Source organism: Lactuca serriola, chromosome 8 (assembly GCF_051521515.1).
Source record: "Lactuca serriola cultivar US96UC23 chromosome 8, Lser_US96UC23_V15, whole genome shotgun sequence".
Lineage (NCBI taxonomy): Eukaryota > Viridiplantae > Streptophyta > Magnoliopsida > Asterales > Asteraceae > Lactuca > Lactuca serriola.
The window spans coordinates 310,182,641-310,198,365 of record NC_136415.1 but is presented as its reverse complement, the minus strand read 5'-3'; the positions used below and the strand labels follow the sequence as shown (position 1 = coordinate 310,198,365).

Below are 15,725 nucleotides of genomic sequence, written 5' to 3'. Positions count from 1 at the left end.
GTCAGTTCCGGACTTCGGTCCGATGCAGCTAGTTCCAGACCTCGGTCTGATGCAGTGGGCAAGGCCCAGTATGTGATTTATATGTATTGTATGGTATGTGGTAGTTTGGGGGAGCTCACTAAGCTTCGTGCTTACAGTTTCAGTTTTGGTTTCAGGTACTTCCGCTTGTAGAGGGAAGAGCTCGGGATGATGGCATCGCACACACCACAGCTTCAGCTTTTATCCTGGGAGTTGATTTGGTCCTTGATTTTTATATGACATGGATATGATACAGTTTTCCGCACAGTGTTTTTATTGTTATTTTGAGATACATCATGTATGGTTTATGATATGACACTCAGATTATGGTTTTTGGTTATGTTGAAAAACGAAATTTTTGGGTCGTATTTTTGGGACGTTTCAAGTTGGTATCAGAGCCCTGGTTTGAGGGATTCGGATACACTTCCGGGTGTATCTGAACTCAAACTAAGGGGAATTAAAAAGATTTTTAAAGGGAAAATGTTTTATAAAAGAATTTTGAAAGCACTTAGAAAGAAAGAAATTTTTAAACAAGATAAGGGTGTGGTGCATGCGATCTGCCGAGCTCAAGTAAGTACTCCCAAATTACCCATACAAGTTATTTGTTCAGTTTCAGTTTCAGTAGAACAGCATGCTAGTATAAGACTAAGGATCTAGGAGGATGCCTTATGTGCCTGCTTTATGTGTTACAGCTTTATGAGTATTGCATGCTAGTATTGAGTAGACAGCAGTCGGATGGCCTGTTTAGGTTATGCCTGATAGTATGAGCTTAGCACTGTATGCTAGATCAGTTTCTCGTTTTGAGAATAGTTTTGCCTGAGTATGTTTCCTTTATCCGAATGCTGCTTGCTTCGTGCTTTGTGGGAGTTCTGAGTGATGGAAGTTAGCCATTAGGTGAACACGTTACACCACATGTGATTGGGGTTGAATAATCCCAGAGTGCTGTAACTGGCCCTATTGCGCAGCTCTTGTTTGAGTCCAACCGTTATAGGGACGGGTCTTTTACTTGAAGGATTATCTGATCTTCGTCACATGTGATGGTGTTCAGGTGGTGGTTAATTAGCATTATAAGGAGACCTGCAGCAGCTGAGGACTAGTTGAGTTGAGTTTGAGGTTTCCCTGGGGCAAGCCTAGGATGAGAGTAGCAGAGATCAGTAGTAGTAGAAGTGACTTGGGGGAGTCAGGGCAGTTCTTGAAAAAGTACGGATAGATGTGGAAGGTAGTATGGGCCCGTACTACTGGAAGCAGAGGATCCGTACTCGAATCAAGAAAGGCTGAGACAAGACCAGGAAGCTAGTTGTAGTATCAATGATCCCTTGAGATATTTCTGTTTTCTGATGTAGTTGTGATGTGTTTCAGAATGGTGGTTTTGCGTTCGAGACCAGCAGCCGGCAGCGGAGGTGCCGGGGAGGGATCAGGTTCAGGTTCGGGGGATGAGCGCATGGATGAGCAGACCCGAGAGTTTCTTTCTTTGGAGATTACGCGCATCATTATAGAGCAGACTCCTGTGATCTTCGGTTCGATCAAGGAGGGGATTCTAGAGCTGATGGATGAGAGATTGGGCACCTTCCGTGCCGAGGTGGCGGCCATGATGGGGTCGCGCACCCTTACTTTCAGGGAGTTCAGGGCATGTGGAGCTCCGGACTATCATGGGGCGCGAGACCCCATAGCGAGCACCGGATGGTTGGCGGATGTGGCCAACGCTTTCCGTACTAGCAGATGTCCCGAGGGGGACAAGATCAGATTGGCGTCCTGTCTTCTGAAGGACAGGGCACGAGATTGGTGGGAGGAGGTCGGGCATGCCATTGGGGATGACGCAACATTGGACGCCATGACTTAGGCTGATTTCTCTGCCAGGTTCAGGGCGGAGTTCGCACCGGTTATTGAGGTGAAGCAGTTGGCTAGGGAGTTTCAGGACCTCACCCAGACTACAGAGACAGTGGCGGAGATCACCGCCAAGTTCAGGGAGAGGGCTCTTCTCGTTCCTCAGTACATGGCTGATGAGGAAATGAAGAAGGCCCGTTATCATGAGATGTCGCGGAGCGATATCCACCAGTTTGTGAGCCGGTCCAGCTGTAAAACGCTGGAAGATATGATTGCTAGGGCTCGGGAGAGGGAGATTGATCCCGAGATGGAGAAGAAGAGGAAACCGGAGGCGGTTTCGGGTCCAGGCGGTTCGGGCAAAAAGCCCAAGGTTTCGGATCACAGATCTAGGAGTCAGCAGAGCCACGGTCGATGTGGCAAGTGTGGGAGATTGCACGAGGGAGCGTGCAAGGCAGGGAGTTCCGGCTGCTACAAGTGCGGTCGGATTGGGCATTTGAGTAGGGATTGTACGGCCCCCGCTACTGCCATCGCAGCATCAGATCTGATTTGCTTTCAGTGCAATCATAGGGGACATAAAAAGTCCCAGTGTCCGAGTTTAGCTACAGCAGGGAAGGTGGCTGCACCTGCCCCTGCTACCTTGAGGATTACAGATGGCCGGCAGGGCCGAGCTGATGCGCCAGTGGCGAAGAGTAGGGCGTTTCAGATGACAGCAGAGGAGGCGCGAGCGACTCCTGATGTGGTGACGGGTATGTATCTTCCCTTTATCTCTTTATTATTATTGATTGAATATTGCTTATGATTGTATGTTTTATTCAGGGTCGTTCTCTGTGAACGGCATTTCTGCTTTGGTATTATTCGATTTGGGGGCTACCCGATCATTCGTATCACTTGCGCTTAGCAAGAGATTCAGTAGAGCTCCAGGGCAGCTGGATTGTCCATTAGAGGTTGAGATAGCGGATGATAGGACCGTGAGGGTCGGCAGAGTGCATAGAGGGTGTTCTCTTCAGTTATTTGATGAGCAGTTTTCAGTGGATCTGGTACCTATTCCCCTGCGAGGGAATCAGGTTATTGTGGGTATGGATTGGCTAAGCCCCAATGGGGCGGTGATTGATTGTGAGCTTCAGCTAGTGAGGGTTCGCACTCCCAGTGGGGGAGAGTTGGTGATTCAGGGCGAGAGGCCACAGCGAGGACCGACCTTTTGTTCCGCCGCAAGGGCGAGGCGCTATGTTCAGCAGGGTTGCGCCGGTTTTGTAGCTTACGTTTTGGATGCCCGGGAGAAGGGCAAGTCGACAGTTGATGATGTTCCTATTGTTCGAGACTACCCGGACGTGTTTCCCGAGGATTTGCCGGGGATACCTCCTGAGAGACAGGTTGAGTTCAGGATCGACCTCATTCCTGGTGCGGCTCCGATAGCCAAGGCACCGTATCGACTAGCTCCCCCTGAGATGCAGGAGTTGTCTACACAGCTGCAGGAGCTGTTAGACAAGGGTTTCATTCGGCCGAGCAGTTCGCCTTGGGGAGCACCGATCCTGTTTGTGAGGAAGAAGGATGGGTCGCATCGTATGTGTATAGATTACCGGGAGTTGAATAAGGTAACGGTGAAGAACCGTTACCCACTCCCGAGGATAGATGATTTGTTTGATCAGCTTCAGGGAGCGTCTTGGTTCTCCAAGATTGATCTACGCTCCGGATATCATCAGATGCGGGTTAGAGATGAGGATGTACAGAAGACTGCTTTCAGGACCAGGTATGGTCATTACGAGTTTGTGGTGATGTCATTTGGGTTCACCAATGCTCCAGCCGCGTTCATGGATCTCATGAACCGCATATGTAGGCCGATGCTGGATCGGTCAGTGATAGTGTTCATAGATGACATCTTGGTATATTCCAAGACGCAGGAGCAGCACGAGGAGCACCTGCGGGAGGTGCTGGAGGTTTTGAGGAGGGAGAGACTTTTTGCAAAGTTCTCCAAATGTGAGTTCTAGTTGCGCGAGGTGCAGTTCCTTGGTCACCTCGTCAACCAGAAGGGTATTCTGGTAGATCCGGCCAAGATAGAGGCCGTGATGCAGTGGGAGGTCCCGAAGTCTCCATCTGAGATTCGGAGCTTCCTGGGGTTGGCAGGGTATTATCGGAGATTTATTCAGGATTTCTCCAAGATAGCAGTGCCGCTCACCCGACTGACCAGGAAGTCAGTGGTATTTCGTTGGGGTCCTAAGCAGCAGTCAGCGTTTGAGACCCTCAGGCAGAGATTATGCGAGGCTCCGATCCTTACCTTGCTAGAGGGAGTAGAGGACTTTGTAGTCTATTGTGATGCCTCGATCACAGGTATGGGAGCAGTTTTGATGCAGCGAGGCCATGTGATACCTTATGCCTCGAGACAGTTGAAGCCTCACGAGGCTAATTATCCTACCCATGATTTGGAGCTGGGGGCAGTTGTGTTTGCCCTCAAGATTTGGAGGCATTACCTTTATGGGGTTTGTTGTACTATTTACACGGATCACAAGAGTTTGAGGTATCTTATGGATCAGCCGAGTTTGAATATGAGGCAGAGGAGGTGGTTGGATGTGCTAAAGGATTACGACTGTGAGATCCTATACCATCCAGGGAAGGCCAATGTGGTGGCCGATGCCCTGAGCCGCAAGGTGTCGGCGGCCCCTATCAGGGATCTATGTTTGAGGATGACAGTGATCACTCCATTGTTGGAGCGGATCAAGGAGGCTCAGGTAGAGGGTCTCAAGGAGGAGAGACAGAAGTGTGAGAGGATCATGGGCCGAGTAGCCTCGTTTGATTATGATAGTCGTGGTTTGCTGACGCTTCACGGGAGAGTGTGGGTACCGTACTGGGGTGGAGTACGGCAAGTGTTGATGGATGAGGCTCATAAGTCTCGGTTTTCTATCCACCCAGGGGCAACGAAGATGTACCGAGATCTTCGACCTGATTATTGGTGGCCCTGCATGAAGCGGGACGTCTCCTGGTACGTCGAGAGATGCCTGACCCGCCGGAAGGTCAAGGCGGAGCACCAGAGACCTCACGGCAGGATGCAGCCGTTAGACATTCCCGTGTGGAAATAGGAGGACATTACCATGGATTTTGTCACCAAGCTTCCCCGGACCGCACGTGGAGTGGATTCGATATGGGTAGTAGTGGATCGGTTGACGAAGAGTGCCCATTTTATCCCGATCCAGGAGAGTATATCGGCGGAGAAGTTAGCCGATATCTATGTGCGTGAGATTGTGGCACGTCATGGAGTGCCGGTATCGGTGGTGTCAGACCGAGATGTTCGTTTCACATCCAGATTTTGGAAGCGGTTCCACGACGAGATGGGTACTCGTCTCCATTTCAGCACCGCTTTCCACCCTCAGACGGACGGGCAGAGCGAGAGGACGATCCAGACTCTCGAGGACATGCTTAGGGCATGTGTCCTAGATTTCGGTGGCAGTTGGGATACGTATCTTCCGCTAGCGGAATTCTCGTATAACAACAGTTATCATGCGAGCATTGATCGACCTCCCTTTGAGATGCTGTATGGGAGGAAGTGTAGGACCCCGATTTGTTGGGGCGAGGTCGGTCAGCGGGTCATCGGGAGCACGGAGGTGGTGCTCAAGACGACTGAGTTGATCCAGCAGGTCCGTTGTAGACTGCAGACTGCTCAGAGTCGGCAGAAGAGCTACGCTGATAGGAGGCATTCGAATTTGGAGTTCCAGGTGGGGGATATGGTCCTTCTGAAGGTCTCACCTTGGAAGGGTGTCATCAGGTTCCGGAAGAGGGGAAAGTTGGGCCCCAGATTTGTTGGTCCTTTCAGGGTTTTGGCCCGGGTGGGTCGGGTTGCTTATCGGTTAGATCTTCCTGAGGAGCTTAGTCAGATCCACAACACTTTCCATGTGTCTCAGTTGAGAAAGTGTCTGGTGGATGAGTCAGCAGTCGTTCCCCTAAAGGATATTCAGGTTGATAGCAGCCTGAATTATATTGAGAGACCGGTCGCAATTCTGGACTGGAAGACCAAGACCTTGAGGAACAAGGAAATTCAGTTAGTAAAGGTGAAGTGGCAGCACCGGAAGGGGTCTGAGTGGACGTGGGAGGCTGAGGAGGAGATGAGGGAGCACTACCCAGAGTTATTTGCAGATTCAGCCGTAGCAGACTTCGAGGACGAAGTCTGAGATAAGTGGGGGAGAATTGTAACGACCCGTGTCCGGTATGGTAATTCCTTGGTATTTATTTTGAAGTTTTGCAAGAGGGACTCGGCGAGTTCATAGCCTGACTCGCCGAGTAAGGTCGCGAGTTCGAGCACGTGTGAGCCGGGGACTCGGCGAGTCCATATCCCTGACTCGGCGAGTCCATCCGTCTGGGTGAAACCCTAAATCCCCGGGTTGCCCACTATTTAAGTCACCTTATAGCCCCATTCTCGCCTCCCTCACCCTGAGAACACTGTGAGAAAGAACCCTAATCCACCCTTGTGTGAGCTAAGTGTTTTGTGCCATTTTGTGAAGGTTTGAAGAAGGAGAAGAAGAAAGGAGCAAGGAGAAGAGGCGTAGTGCAAAGATCCAAGGGCAAATCTGAGTTATTTGAGGTATTTTCGGATTTTCCCTCTTATTATATGCTTTAAACCTCCATTAGAGCTCTCCTAGGATCTAGTTGATGCTTGTTCCAAGCCTTATGTTTTGCATGAATGCCTTAATAGGTCGAGATATCTTTAGATCTGAATGATTGGGTGTTGTAGAGCCCAGATCTACTGCCTTTTTGGAGTTACTTTGCATATTAACCATAGATCTACCCATTTTGTGCATCTTTTAGCCTTATTTCCCTTATTCATGAGGTTGTACACGTAAAGTTGGAAACTTTACGTGGTAAATCAGCTTATTGGACTCAGATCTATCAATTGTATGTGTTGGATTCAAACAAAATCGAGTAAAAATCAGTTGCATGGCGGCAACTCAGCGAGTCGGGAAGAACGACTCGGCGAGTTGGGTCGCGAGTTCCCGATTCCTTCTTTTTTTATCAGTGTCGAGTGGATCCAGTGAGTTAGAGAGTGGACTCAGCGAGTTGAGAGTAGACTCAGTGATGGAGGGACTCGGCGAGTTGTTCATACAACTCGGCGAGTCCAAGGCAATCTTCTTAAGCTCAAGAACAACTCGTCGAGTTGTTCATAGGACTCGGCGAGTCGGATGAAGATTGTCTGAGTTCTTGGATCGGGAGAGTACTCGTCGAGTCGATGCCATACTCGACGAGTAGCAGCGAGTTGAGTCGAGGAGTGAGAATAGGGACTCGGCGAGTTGGCGGCCCAACTCGGCGAGTCAGGTCAACTATGGGTTGACTTTGACCGAGAGTTGACTTTGTCTGAGAGTTGACTTTGACCAAGGGTAAAAGAGTCATTTTATCCAGTGCAGTGTTTAGTATTTGATTGAGTGTGTTTATGGACTTGTAGCCGGGGAGATACCGGAGCAGCAACAGCTAGCTTCCAGAGCCATACACTCAGCAGCCAGTTCACGAGGTGAGTTTCCCTTCAGTAGGAACGGGTCTACGGCCACAATGCCGGCCCGTGTAATTATCAGTAGTTCCGGTCTTTAGTTTGATGTAGAAGCTAGCTGGCTTGACGTCTTTGTGATTCAAGCATATTTGTGTTATGTGTTCCGGACTTCGGTCTGATGCAGTTAGTTCCGGACTTCGGTCCGATGCAGTCAGTTCCGGACTTCGGTCCGATGCAGTTAGTTCTGGACTCCGGTCTGATGCAGTTAGTTCCGGACTCTGGTCCGATGCAGGGGACAAGGTCCCGGTCAGTTCCGGACTTCGGTCCGATGCAGCTAGTTCCAGACCTCGGTCTGATGCAGTGGGCAAGGCCCAGTATTTGATTTATATGTATTGTATGGTATGTGGTAGTTTGGGGGAGCTCACTAAGCTTCGTGCTTACAGTTTCAGTTTTGGTTTCAGGTACTTCCGCTTGTAGAGGGAAGAGCTCGGGATGATAGCATCGCACACACCACAACTTCAGCTTTTATCCTGGGAGTTGATTTGGTCCTTGATTTTTATATGACATGGATATGATACAGTTTTCCGCACAGTGTTTTTATTATTATTTTGAGATACATCATGTATGGTTTATGATATGACACTCAGATTATGGTTTTTGGTTATGTTGAAAAATGAAATTTTTGGGTCGTATTTTTAGGACGTTTCATGAGTACTTCGATCTAGTTATATTATATAGCTTAGATTGTGTGTTATAACATCAAAATCAGACCAAAACCCCAAGATTTGGGAGTTTACCGCCCAAGAACACTTGGGGAGTAAACTCCACCTTAAGGGCTAAAAGTGTCCCAAAGTCCCTCAAAGCCTTGGAACTCGAACTAGAACCCACCATTGCATGTTTAGGACAACAAAATCAATTAAAATCAAGGATGAAAAGTGAGTTCACGGCCAAGGATGTTCCAGGGCCGTGAACTCCATGTTTAGGTGTCAAAATGCCTTGAAAATCTTCCTTAAGCCAAGAGACAAATTAGGACAAGTACCCTAGTGTGTTTGGGGCTAGCAAACAACACTAAAACACCAAGAAAAGGGTGTTCATGGCCCAAGATGCTCCAGGGCCGTGAACTCCAATAAATGGTGCCAAATGGTGCCATAAATCCTCCTAAAGCCTTGGACAATTGCCTTAATGCATTCCTTGATAATATAGGGACTTGAAAGCACCATAAACCTTCCCCCAAAGGAGATTACGGCCGTAATCTCCATGGGATATGGTCCCAGGGCCGTAAACCCCTATAAAGGGGGCAAATGTCACCCAAACACTTGACTAAGCCTTGAAACAATTCACCAAACTAGTTGTATAAATGATAGGCTTCATTTAGAGACCTTGTTGAGAGTTTACAGCCAGGAGTTTACTCCCCTGGGCCGTAAACTCCAAAGCATATGGTCATTTGACCATAAACTCCCATAAGAGGCTTTGCACTCCTTTATTGCAACCCATTTGCCTCCTAGCACTTGACCAAAAGTGTTTTCCTCGCATTAAAATGCTTATACTTGTATAATTAGTGTTTTAATCATTAATTATTTATATACATATGTCTTCATATGTAATTAGGATCATTATGTGTGTCTAAAGTCTTCACTTGACACCAAGCACTTGTCCGGTCCTTCCTTACGATAACAGTCCGTTCAATTCCAATCACTTACTGCAGGTGAGTTCATATCCCTTAATCAATGTTTTAACTATTTTTAAATGTTTTATGTGGGGGGGGGGGTGGGGGGATACAAGTAGAATCATGCTACTTATTATATCAATCACATGTGATTAATAAGCAGCATTCAAATGATTTAATACTCATTAACCGTTTTACCAAACAGTTTCCTTCAAATGTTTTTCATAAACACTTTATGTGTTTAATACTCCTTATTAAACTGTTCATTTTACTCGGTATATTACATTTCAAACTTATTTACAATTGTGTTTCAAACAAATGTTTCTTTATACTAAACTGTTTTATCAAACCCATGCCTTCAAACCGTTTTATAGATTGACATCAAGTCGATCTTTTCTTAAGATAATAATTATGTTCAAAGGTTTTACAAAACTTATTTATGCTTTTATATTATAAATTGCATGCCTCTATATGTATAGTTATATAAGAAATGTTTAAAAGACTTAGGAAGGCTATCCACCCTATTTCCTTTTCGTGCTTGAGATGTGGTCTGGTGGGATATCGGGTACTCGTCCGAAGGTCGTTTAAATATTAGTTATATAACATATGTACATATATAGTCATAAAGGCCCTTCCAGTTCATCCCATGCCCTTGGGTAGCAAGGGTATACATCCATGTCCATACGTACCAGTTAGATTACTAGTAAACTACCATATGGGTAGTTTAGGAAGATACTAGAACTATTACTAGAATGCGATATCATACAATGAGCCAGTTCATTCATGAGTCAATACTTTCTAGATAGAGAGAACATACATTACTATGAGAACATATACATTACATTACTATGAGTACATATACAATTATACTAGGAGAAGAACATATACAACTATACTAGAGGAAGAACATATACAACTATAGTAGAGGAAGAACATATACAACTATACTAGAAAGAGAACATATACAACGATACTAGAACGAGTAACAATAGATTACATATACATATATACATTGACAGAATTGTGATCCACTGTATCGGAGCATGCCTTAAATGTCATGGCCCGAGTTGTAGCTATAGTCTCTTGTAGGAAGAGCGTGAGTTAGCGTATAGATCTATACTGGATTGACTATCCTACACCTTGCTGCTAAATACAGCCGGACCTGCAGGTCTGCGGGTGCCAAACGTCATTCCGTTTTACGACCATTCGTATGTCGTTGTTACCAGTCGATAGTATGGTGCAATTAATCACATAATACCTTAATATAAATCCTGTTTAAGGTAGTTAGTACAGTAGTAGTTCCTATAATACAACACTACAGTACTACATTAATTTCCCCTTTTCATATATTTAGTGATCATTTCACATAAAAATTTAATGTAAAAACTATATTTTGATAATGATAGTTACACTTGGGAAAATTACAGACTTTTACAAGAAACGAACATTTAGAACAATTAAGTCTTGGTAGAAGACACCGTTATATAAAGTAGGAATCATAGGGATTTCTAGCTTTTTTTTCAAACGTTTACAGTTGTTTTACAAACATTTTTATACTTACAGTTCATCTACATTTTTCCATACTTACAGTTCATTTACAAACAATTTCTTACATACAAATTAAGACACTAAAATACTTATGATCTCACCAGCTTTAAAGCTGATACTCTCTTTCAAAATAACTTGTATCCTCAGGTCAACCATAGACAGGTACCGATGCAAGGTTCAGGGAAGATGGTGCTCGATCAAGACACATCTTTCATTTTGATTTATGCTTTAGTGTTTATCAAAATTTGACATAACACACTTGTATAATAATTATATTGTTAATGCAATGGATGATGTTGTTGCTTGTTTACTACTTTACATTGTTGTGATACTGTACACGACGTCCTCCGCCCCAGAACATTTCCGCCGTTCCGGTTTTGGGGTGTGACACCAATGCATCCAATACTCATGTCTTACTAAGGCAAAAAAACAATGTCTTTAAGTCTCCTTCCTCATATGATTATCCTTTGGTCAGAGTTCACATAGGAACGTTACACCCACCCTAATGTAGCCCTTTTAGTTATCCTTGCTGGTGATCACCATCAATAAAATAGATGCCAGGTGTGGAACAAAAAACAAACAAATCTTTCCAATCTCGCAAAGAAACACCTACGACAGCTTAACAACATAGAACTAACATCAGAGACATGAGATTGCATTTTTTAAAACTCGTGTTCAGTTAGATCTAACTACATTTGGACAGATCTGGAGTAGGAACACTATAAGAGTCAAGAAGAAACCATCGTAATCATTCAGATCTAACAAGATCAAAGCATGAAGCACGAATGAAAGTCGTTAGAAACATGAATCTACTGACAGACCATCGAAAACAGTAGACGGAGGCGGTGGTTCACCATAGATCGCATACCATGAGTGATTGGTGGTTCGATGGAGTGTTGGTTCAACTGTTAGAGAAGGTAATGACAATATTAGATTAAGACAGTGGTAACCAACGGAGACTTGTTTTTGTCCGATTTGTTGCGTAAAACGATGGTATTATACCGGTGATCGGAGGTTGCGAAATAAGAAGAGATATGGCGTTAGTAGCATTTGTGTGACCGTTGTCTACGACGACATTGATAACAGTTTTCATCAGATAAGGTTAAAGAAGATGAGAAAATGATTTTTTTAGACAGAAAAATTATGTGTAGATTTAGGAAATAGATATAAAATATGAAAATAGGTTCAATTTTTATAATATTACGGTTATATTATTCTCTTATTTTAGCTATCGACAAAAATATACGTCATAAAATTTGTAAATATTTATTTGAAAAATGACAAGGATTCTGATATTTTTTAGTTACTACTCACTCTCACACACACACTCTCTCTCTCTCTCTCTCTCTCTCTCTCTCTCTCTCTATATATATATATATATATATATATATATATATATATATATAGGGTTAGGTTCATTTGAGACCACTTATATTTTGTGAGACCGTGAGACGCATTTGTTTATTTTTTTTTAATTTTTTTTAGTTAATTCATGTTCCGAAAATAATATTTAAAAAAACAATTTTTTGATTTTTCCATTTATTTTGCATTTTAAAATTATTTTTAGAATATGTACAGTGTAATATTCTATTTAGAATATTTCACGTATTTTTCAAAAAAAATAGAATTTTTTTTTATTTTTTTTAATTTTTTTTTTATTTTTTTTAGTTAATTCAAGTTCCGAAAATAATATTTAAAAAAAGAATTTTTAGATTTTTCCATTTATTTTGCATTCTAAAATTATTTTTTAGAATATGTCAGTTTCACGTATTTTTCAAAAAAAAAAACGGATTTTTTTTTATTTTTTTTATATTTTTTTATATTTTTTTTAGTTAATTCAAGTTCCGAAAATAACATTTAAAATTTTTTTTTTTGGATTTTTCCATTTATTTTGCATTTTAAAATTATTTTTAGATTTGGTCTCACCGTCTCACAAAATTAGAATGGTCTCAAATGAACCTGAACATATATATATATATATATATATATATATATATATATATATATATATATATATATATATATATATATATATATATATATATATATATATATATATATATATACCATCCGTGTTTTTCCATTTTAGATATCGTCCGTCAAAAATTTCTCAAAAGATGAACCTTTCCCTCATAATCTTCATCACTCTTCATCTTATTCGTCCATCCTTTTCAAAACTCTTCCATGGAGACGACGATCATCAAACCAGTTGCATAAACCCATTTCTGGATCATCAAAATTCTTCATTGAAAGATCATATACTAAAGCTGTCAAATCATGTCGAAACAGCCGAGTGGATCAAGAAAATAAGAAGGGAAATTCATGAATACCCGGAACTCGCTTTTGAAGAATTTCGCACAAGCTCCATTATCCGGCGAGAACTGGAGAAGATGAGTATTGGGTACCGGTGGCCCGTTGCCAATACCGGAGTAGTTGCCCGGGTTGGCTCCGGTTTACCGCCGTTTGTCGCACTTAGAGCAGATATGGATGCTTTACCCATTCAGGTTCATTTCAGTTTCTTCAACATTTATTATTAAAAGTGACACATGTTTAAATACATATATTACTATATAATTAAATACCCACACACCTATCACATAGAATTTGAATCTTTATGTTTGACTTTTTCATGCACGATTTGCAAATACTTGATCCATGGAACACTTCTTGATGTTTAAAGATTTAGATTCTTTTTTTTTTTTGACCCTTTTCTAATTCTTTAAGTATCTTAAATTGGGTTATTAATTTCGGGTTTCTGCCCCTATTTTCTAACTTACTTTTTTAACTTCTTTTAGGTTATAAGAACTTGTATTTATGTAATAGGAACTGGTGGAATGGGAGCATAAAAGCAAGATTGATGGTAAAATGCATGCTTGTGGACATGATGCACATGTCGCAATGCTTCTTGGTGCTGCCAAAATCTTGAAACAACTCGAGACCGAATTACAAGTAGGTAAACTGATTATCATAAAGATGAAATGGGGTTCGATTAATTCCCTCAAAAGTAATTTAATTTGGAGTAATTTAGGGCACTGTGGTATTGATATTTCAACCAGCTGAAGAACAAGGAGAAGGAGCAAAACAGATGATCAAAGAAGGTGTTCTTGACAAAGTGGAGGCCATTTTCGGCCTTCATTTAGTCCTCTCCTCCGATACCGGTGTAGTTGCGTCTAGATCCGGCGACTTCTTGGCGGGGTGTGGCTTTTTCAGGGCGGTGATCCATGGCAAAAGAGGTTCTCAAGATTCCGTCGATCCAATTTTGGCTGTTTCGGCATCTATAATTAGCTTACAACATATTGTATCTCGAGAGGCTGATCCATTAGATATGCCTGTAAGAAACCGGATTCAAAACACAAAACCCTAATCAATGATATATACCCTTGAAGAGTTTTTATTGAAAGTTATTTTGCAGGTTGTTTCTGTAACAATGGTGGATGGTGGAACTGGGCTTAATGCAATTCCAGATTCAGTCTCCATTGCTGGAACTTATAGAGCTGTTAGCAAAAAGAGCTTCTATGCACTTGCAGAAAGAATACAAGAGGTGATAAAAACTCAGGCATCTGTATATCGTTGTTCAGCTACAATTGACTTTGAAGGTCCGATTGTCTCTCCAACTGTTAACGACGAGAGGATATATGAGCATGTAGTGAAAGTATCGGAGATGATCGTCGGAAAACAGAATATAGAGGTGGCTCCTCCGATCATGGGAAGTGAAGATTTTGCGTTTTATTTGGAAAAGATTCCGGGGACTTTAGCTTTTCTCGGGATGAGAGATGAGAAGAAGGCGATCATCCATTCGCCGCATAGCCCTTATTATGCGGTTCATGAAGATGTGCTTCCAACAGGATCTGCGCTTCATGCTGCTTTTGCTTATACATATCTTTTGAAGACATCAACAAATGTCTGTGTTTCCTAGTTGTGTGTGTGTGTTTTTTTTTTTTTTTTTGAATTATAAAACGTCAAAGGGCTCATTTTGTGAATTATAAAAGACTGCAATAGTTGAATAATGAATATTACTTTACACCAATGTAAAAATTAAAGAAAACGATATATTTATGGTCCATGTGTTTCTTTTTTGCTTTTTTGGAAAAAAAAAACATTTTTATTCCCGATTGTGTCTCCGGGTTATAACACATTTGAAAAAATAAAAATTGCGTGTTTTTAAAGTATATTTTTGACTTTTTATCCCATAAAAATAATAGCTTCTAAATTTGAAAAAAAAAAATTTAACAGGTTGTTAGTGGTTAAAATTAATATTACCAGGTTGTTAGTGGTCAACTTCCAGAATAGTTACCAACTTCCATAATAGAACCTTAAACTTATATCGGCATACATTACAAGAAATATACTTTTTAGCGGCGACACTATTACTGGCGACAAGAGACTTTACCGGCGATTTTATCTAAAGTCGCCGGTAAAGCCCCTTGTCGTCGGTAACAGTGTCACCGCTAAAGGGTTGTCACCTGAATCCGCACTTTCCCCCTCTATTGCATCTCAACCGTTCGATGAGATATCCAATCCAACGGCTGGGGTGCCTTATCCTGTCTAACCTAATACCGGCGACACAAATGTCGCCGCTAAAGGTTAAAAAAAGTCGCCGCTAATAGTCCGCTAAAAATGACGCGGTATCCTTCCCTCCAGTTTGTCGCCGCTATTACTCATTGTCGCCGGTAAACCCCTGGTGTCGCCGCTATTGCCTGTCGCAGATAAAAAAAACGCACGCAGATAACCTCCCTTCTTCATTTTCCTTTCTGTTTGCTTCCAATTTCCTTCACCATCTCGCCGATTTCCTCTTCAATCTACTTCTTCCAAGCAAATTTCTCCCAACATTGTTCCAAGCAAGTGTCTCTAGGTGTGGTTAAAGCTTTGGGATCAATTTCTACCTCAATTTCTTGAAGAAAGGTAAGTTTTTTTTGATGATTTCATTTTTATTTTGTATGAATTTCGATTTCTAGCTTTATGTAGTGATTGAATGATAATAAATTGTTCATATTCTTGTTTTTGGTGGTGTTGTTTTGGATTAGAAGCAAGTTATTCAATTTTTTGTTTGTGGTTATTCGATTGCAATTAGTTGTATAGCTTCAAGTTGTATTTATATGTGAAATTATGTGCAAATTGTCATATGTGAAAATTAGATTGTATATTTCGTATTTGTTTGAATATATGTGAATTTGGTATATATATTCCAATGTATGTGTGTTTGAT

The 15,725-nt window shown here is 42.2% G+C and overlaps 1 protein-coding gene across 2 annotated transcripts; it reads left to right on the top strand.

Moving 5' to 3' along the window:
* Positions 1–12,598: 12,598 nt before the first annotated feature.
* On the top strand, positions 12,599–14,581 carry LOC145070368 (IAA-amino acid hydrolase ILR1-like 4). Of its 2 annotated transcripts, none has more exons than XM_079017299.1 (4): positions 12,599–13,024; positions 13,344–13,469; positions 13,549–13,851; positions 13,933–14,581. In XM_079017299.1, exons 1-4 carry the CDS (start codon positions 12,638–12,640, stop codon positions 14,434–14,436), a joined length of 1,320 nt encoding a protein of 439 aa, XP_078873425.1. In that variant the 5' UTR covers positions 12,599–12,637; the 3' UTR covers positions 14,437–14,581. The 2 variants fall into 2 exon arrangements, with proteins under 2 accessions (XP_078873425.1, XP_078873426.1); XM_079017300.1 differs by having other exon boundaries at positions 13,344–13,473; positions 13,577–13,851.
* Positions 14,582–15,725: the final 1,144 nt, after the last annotated feature.

Excerpts from the sequence above, each read along its gene's own strand:
- LOC145070368 (XM_079017299.1), top strand. The coding sequence starts at position 12,638 with ATGAACCTTTCCCTCATAATCTTCATCACTCTTCATCTTATTCGTCCA. Across the intron at positions 13,025-13,343 it reads TGGATGCTTTACCCATTCAG|GAACTGGTGGAATGGGAGCA; the intron begins GTTCATTTCAGT and ends TTTATGTAATAG. Across the intron at positions 13,852-13,932 it reads CTGATCCATTAGATATGCCT|GTTGTTTCTGTAACAATGGT; the intron begins GTAAGAAACCGG and ends GTTATTTTGCAG.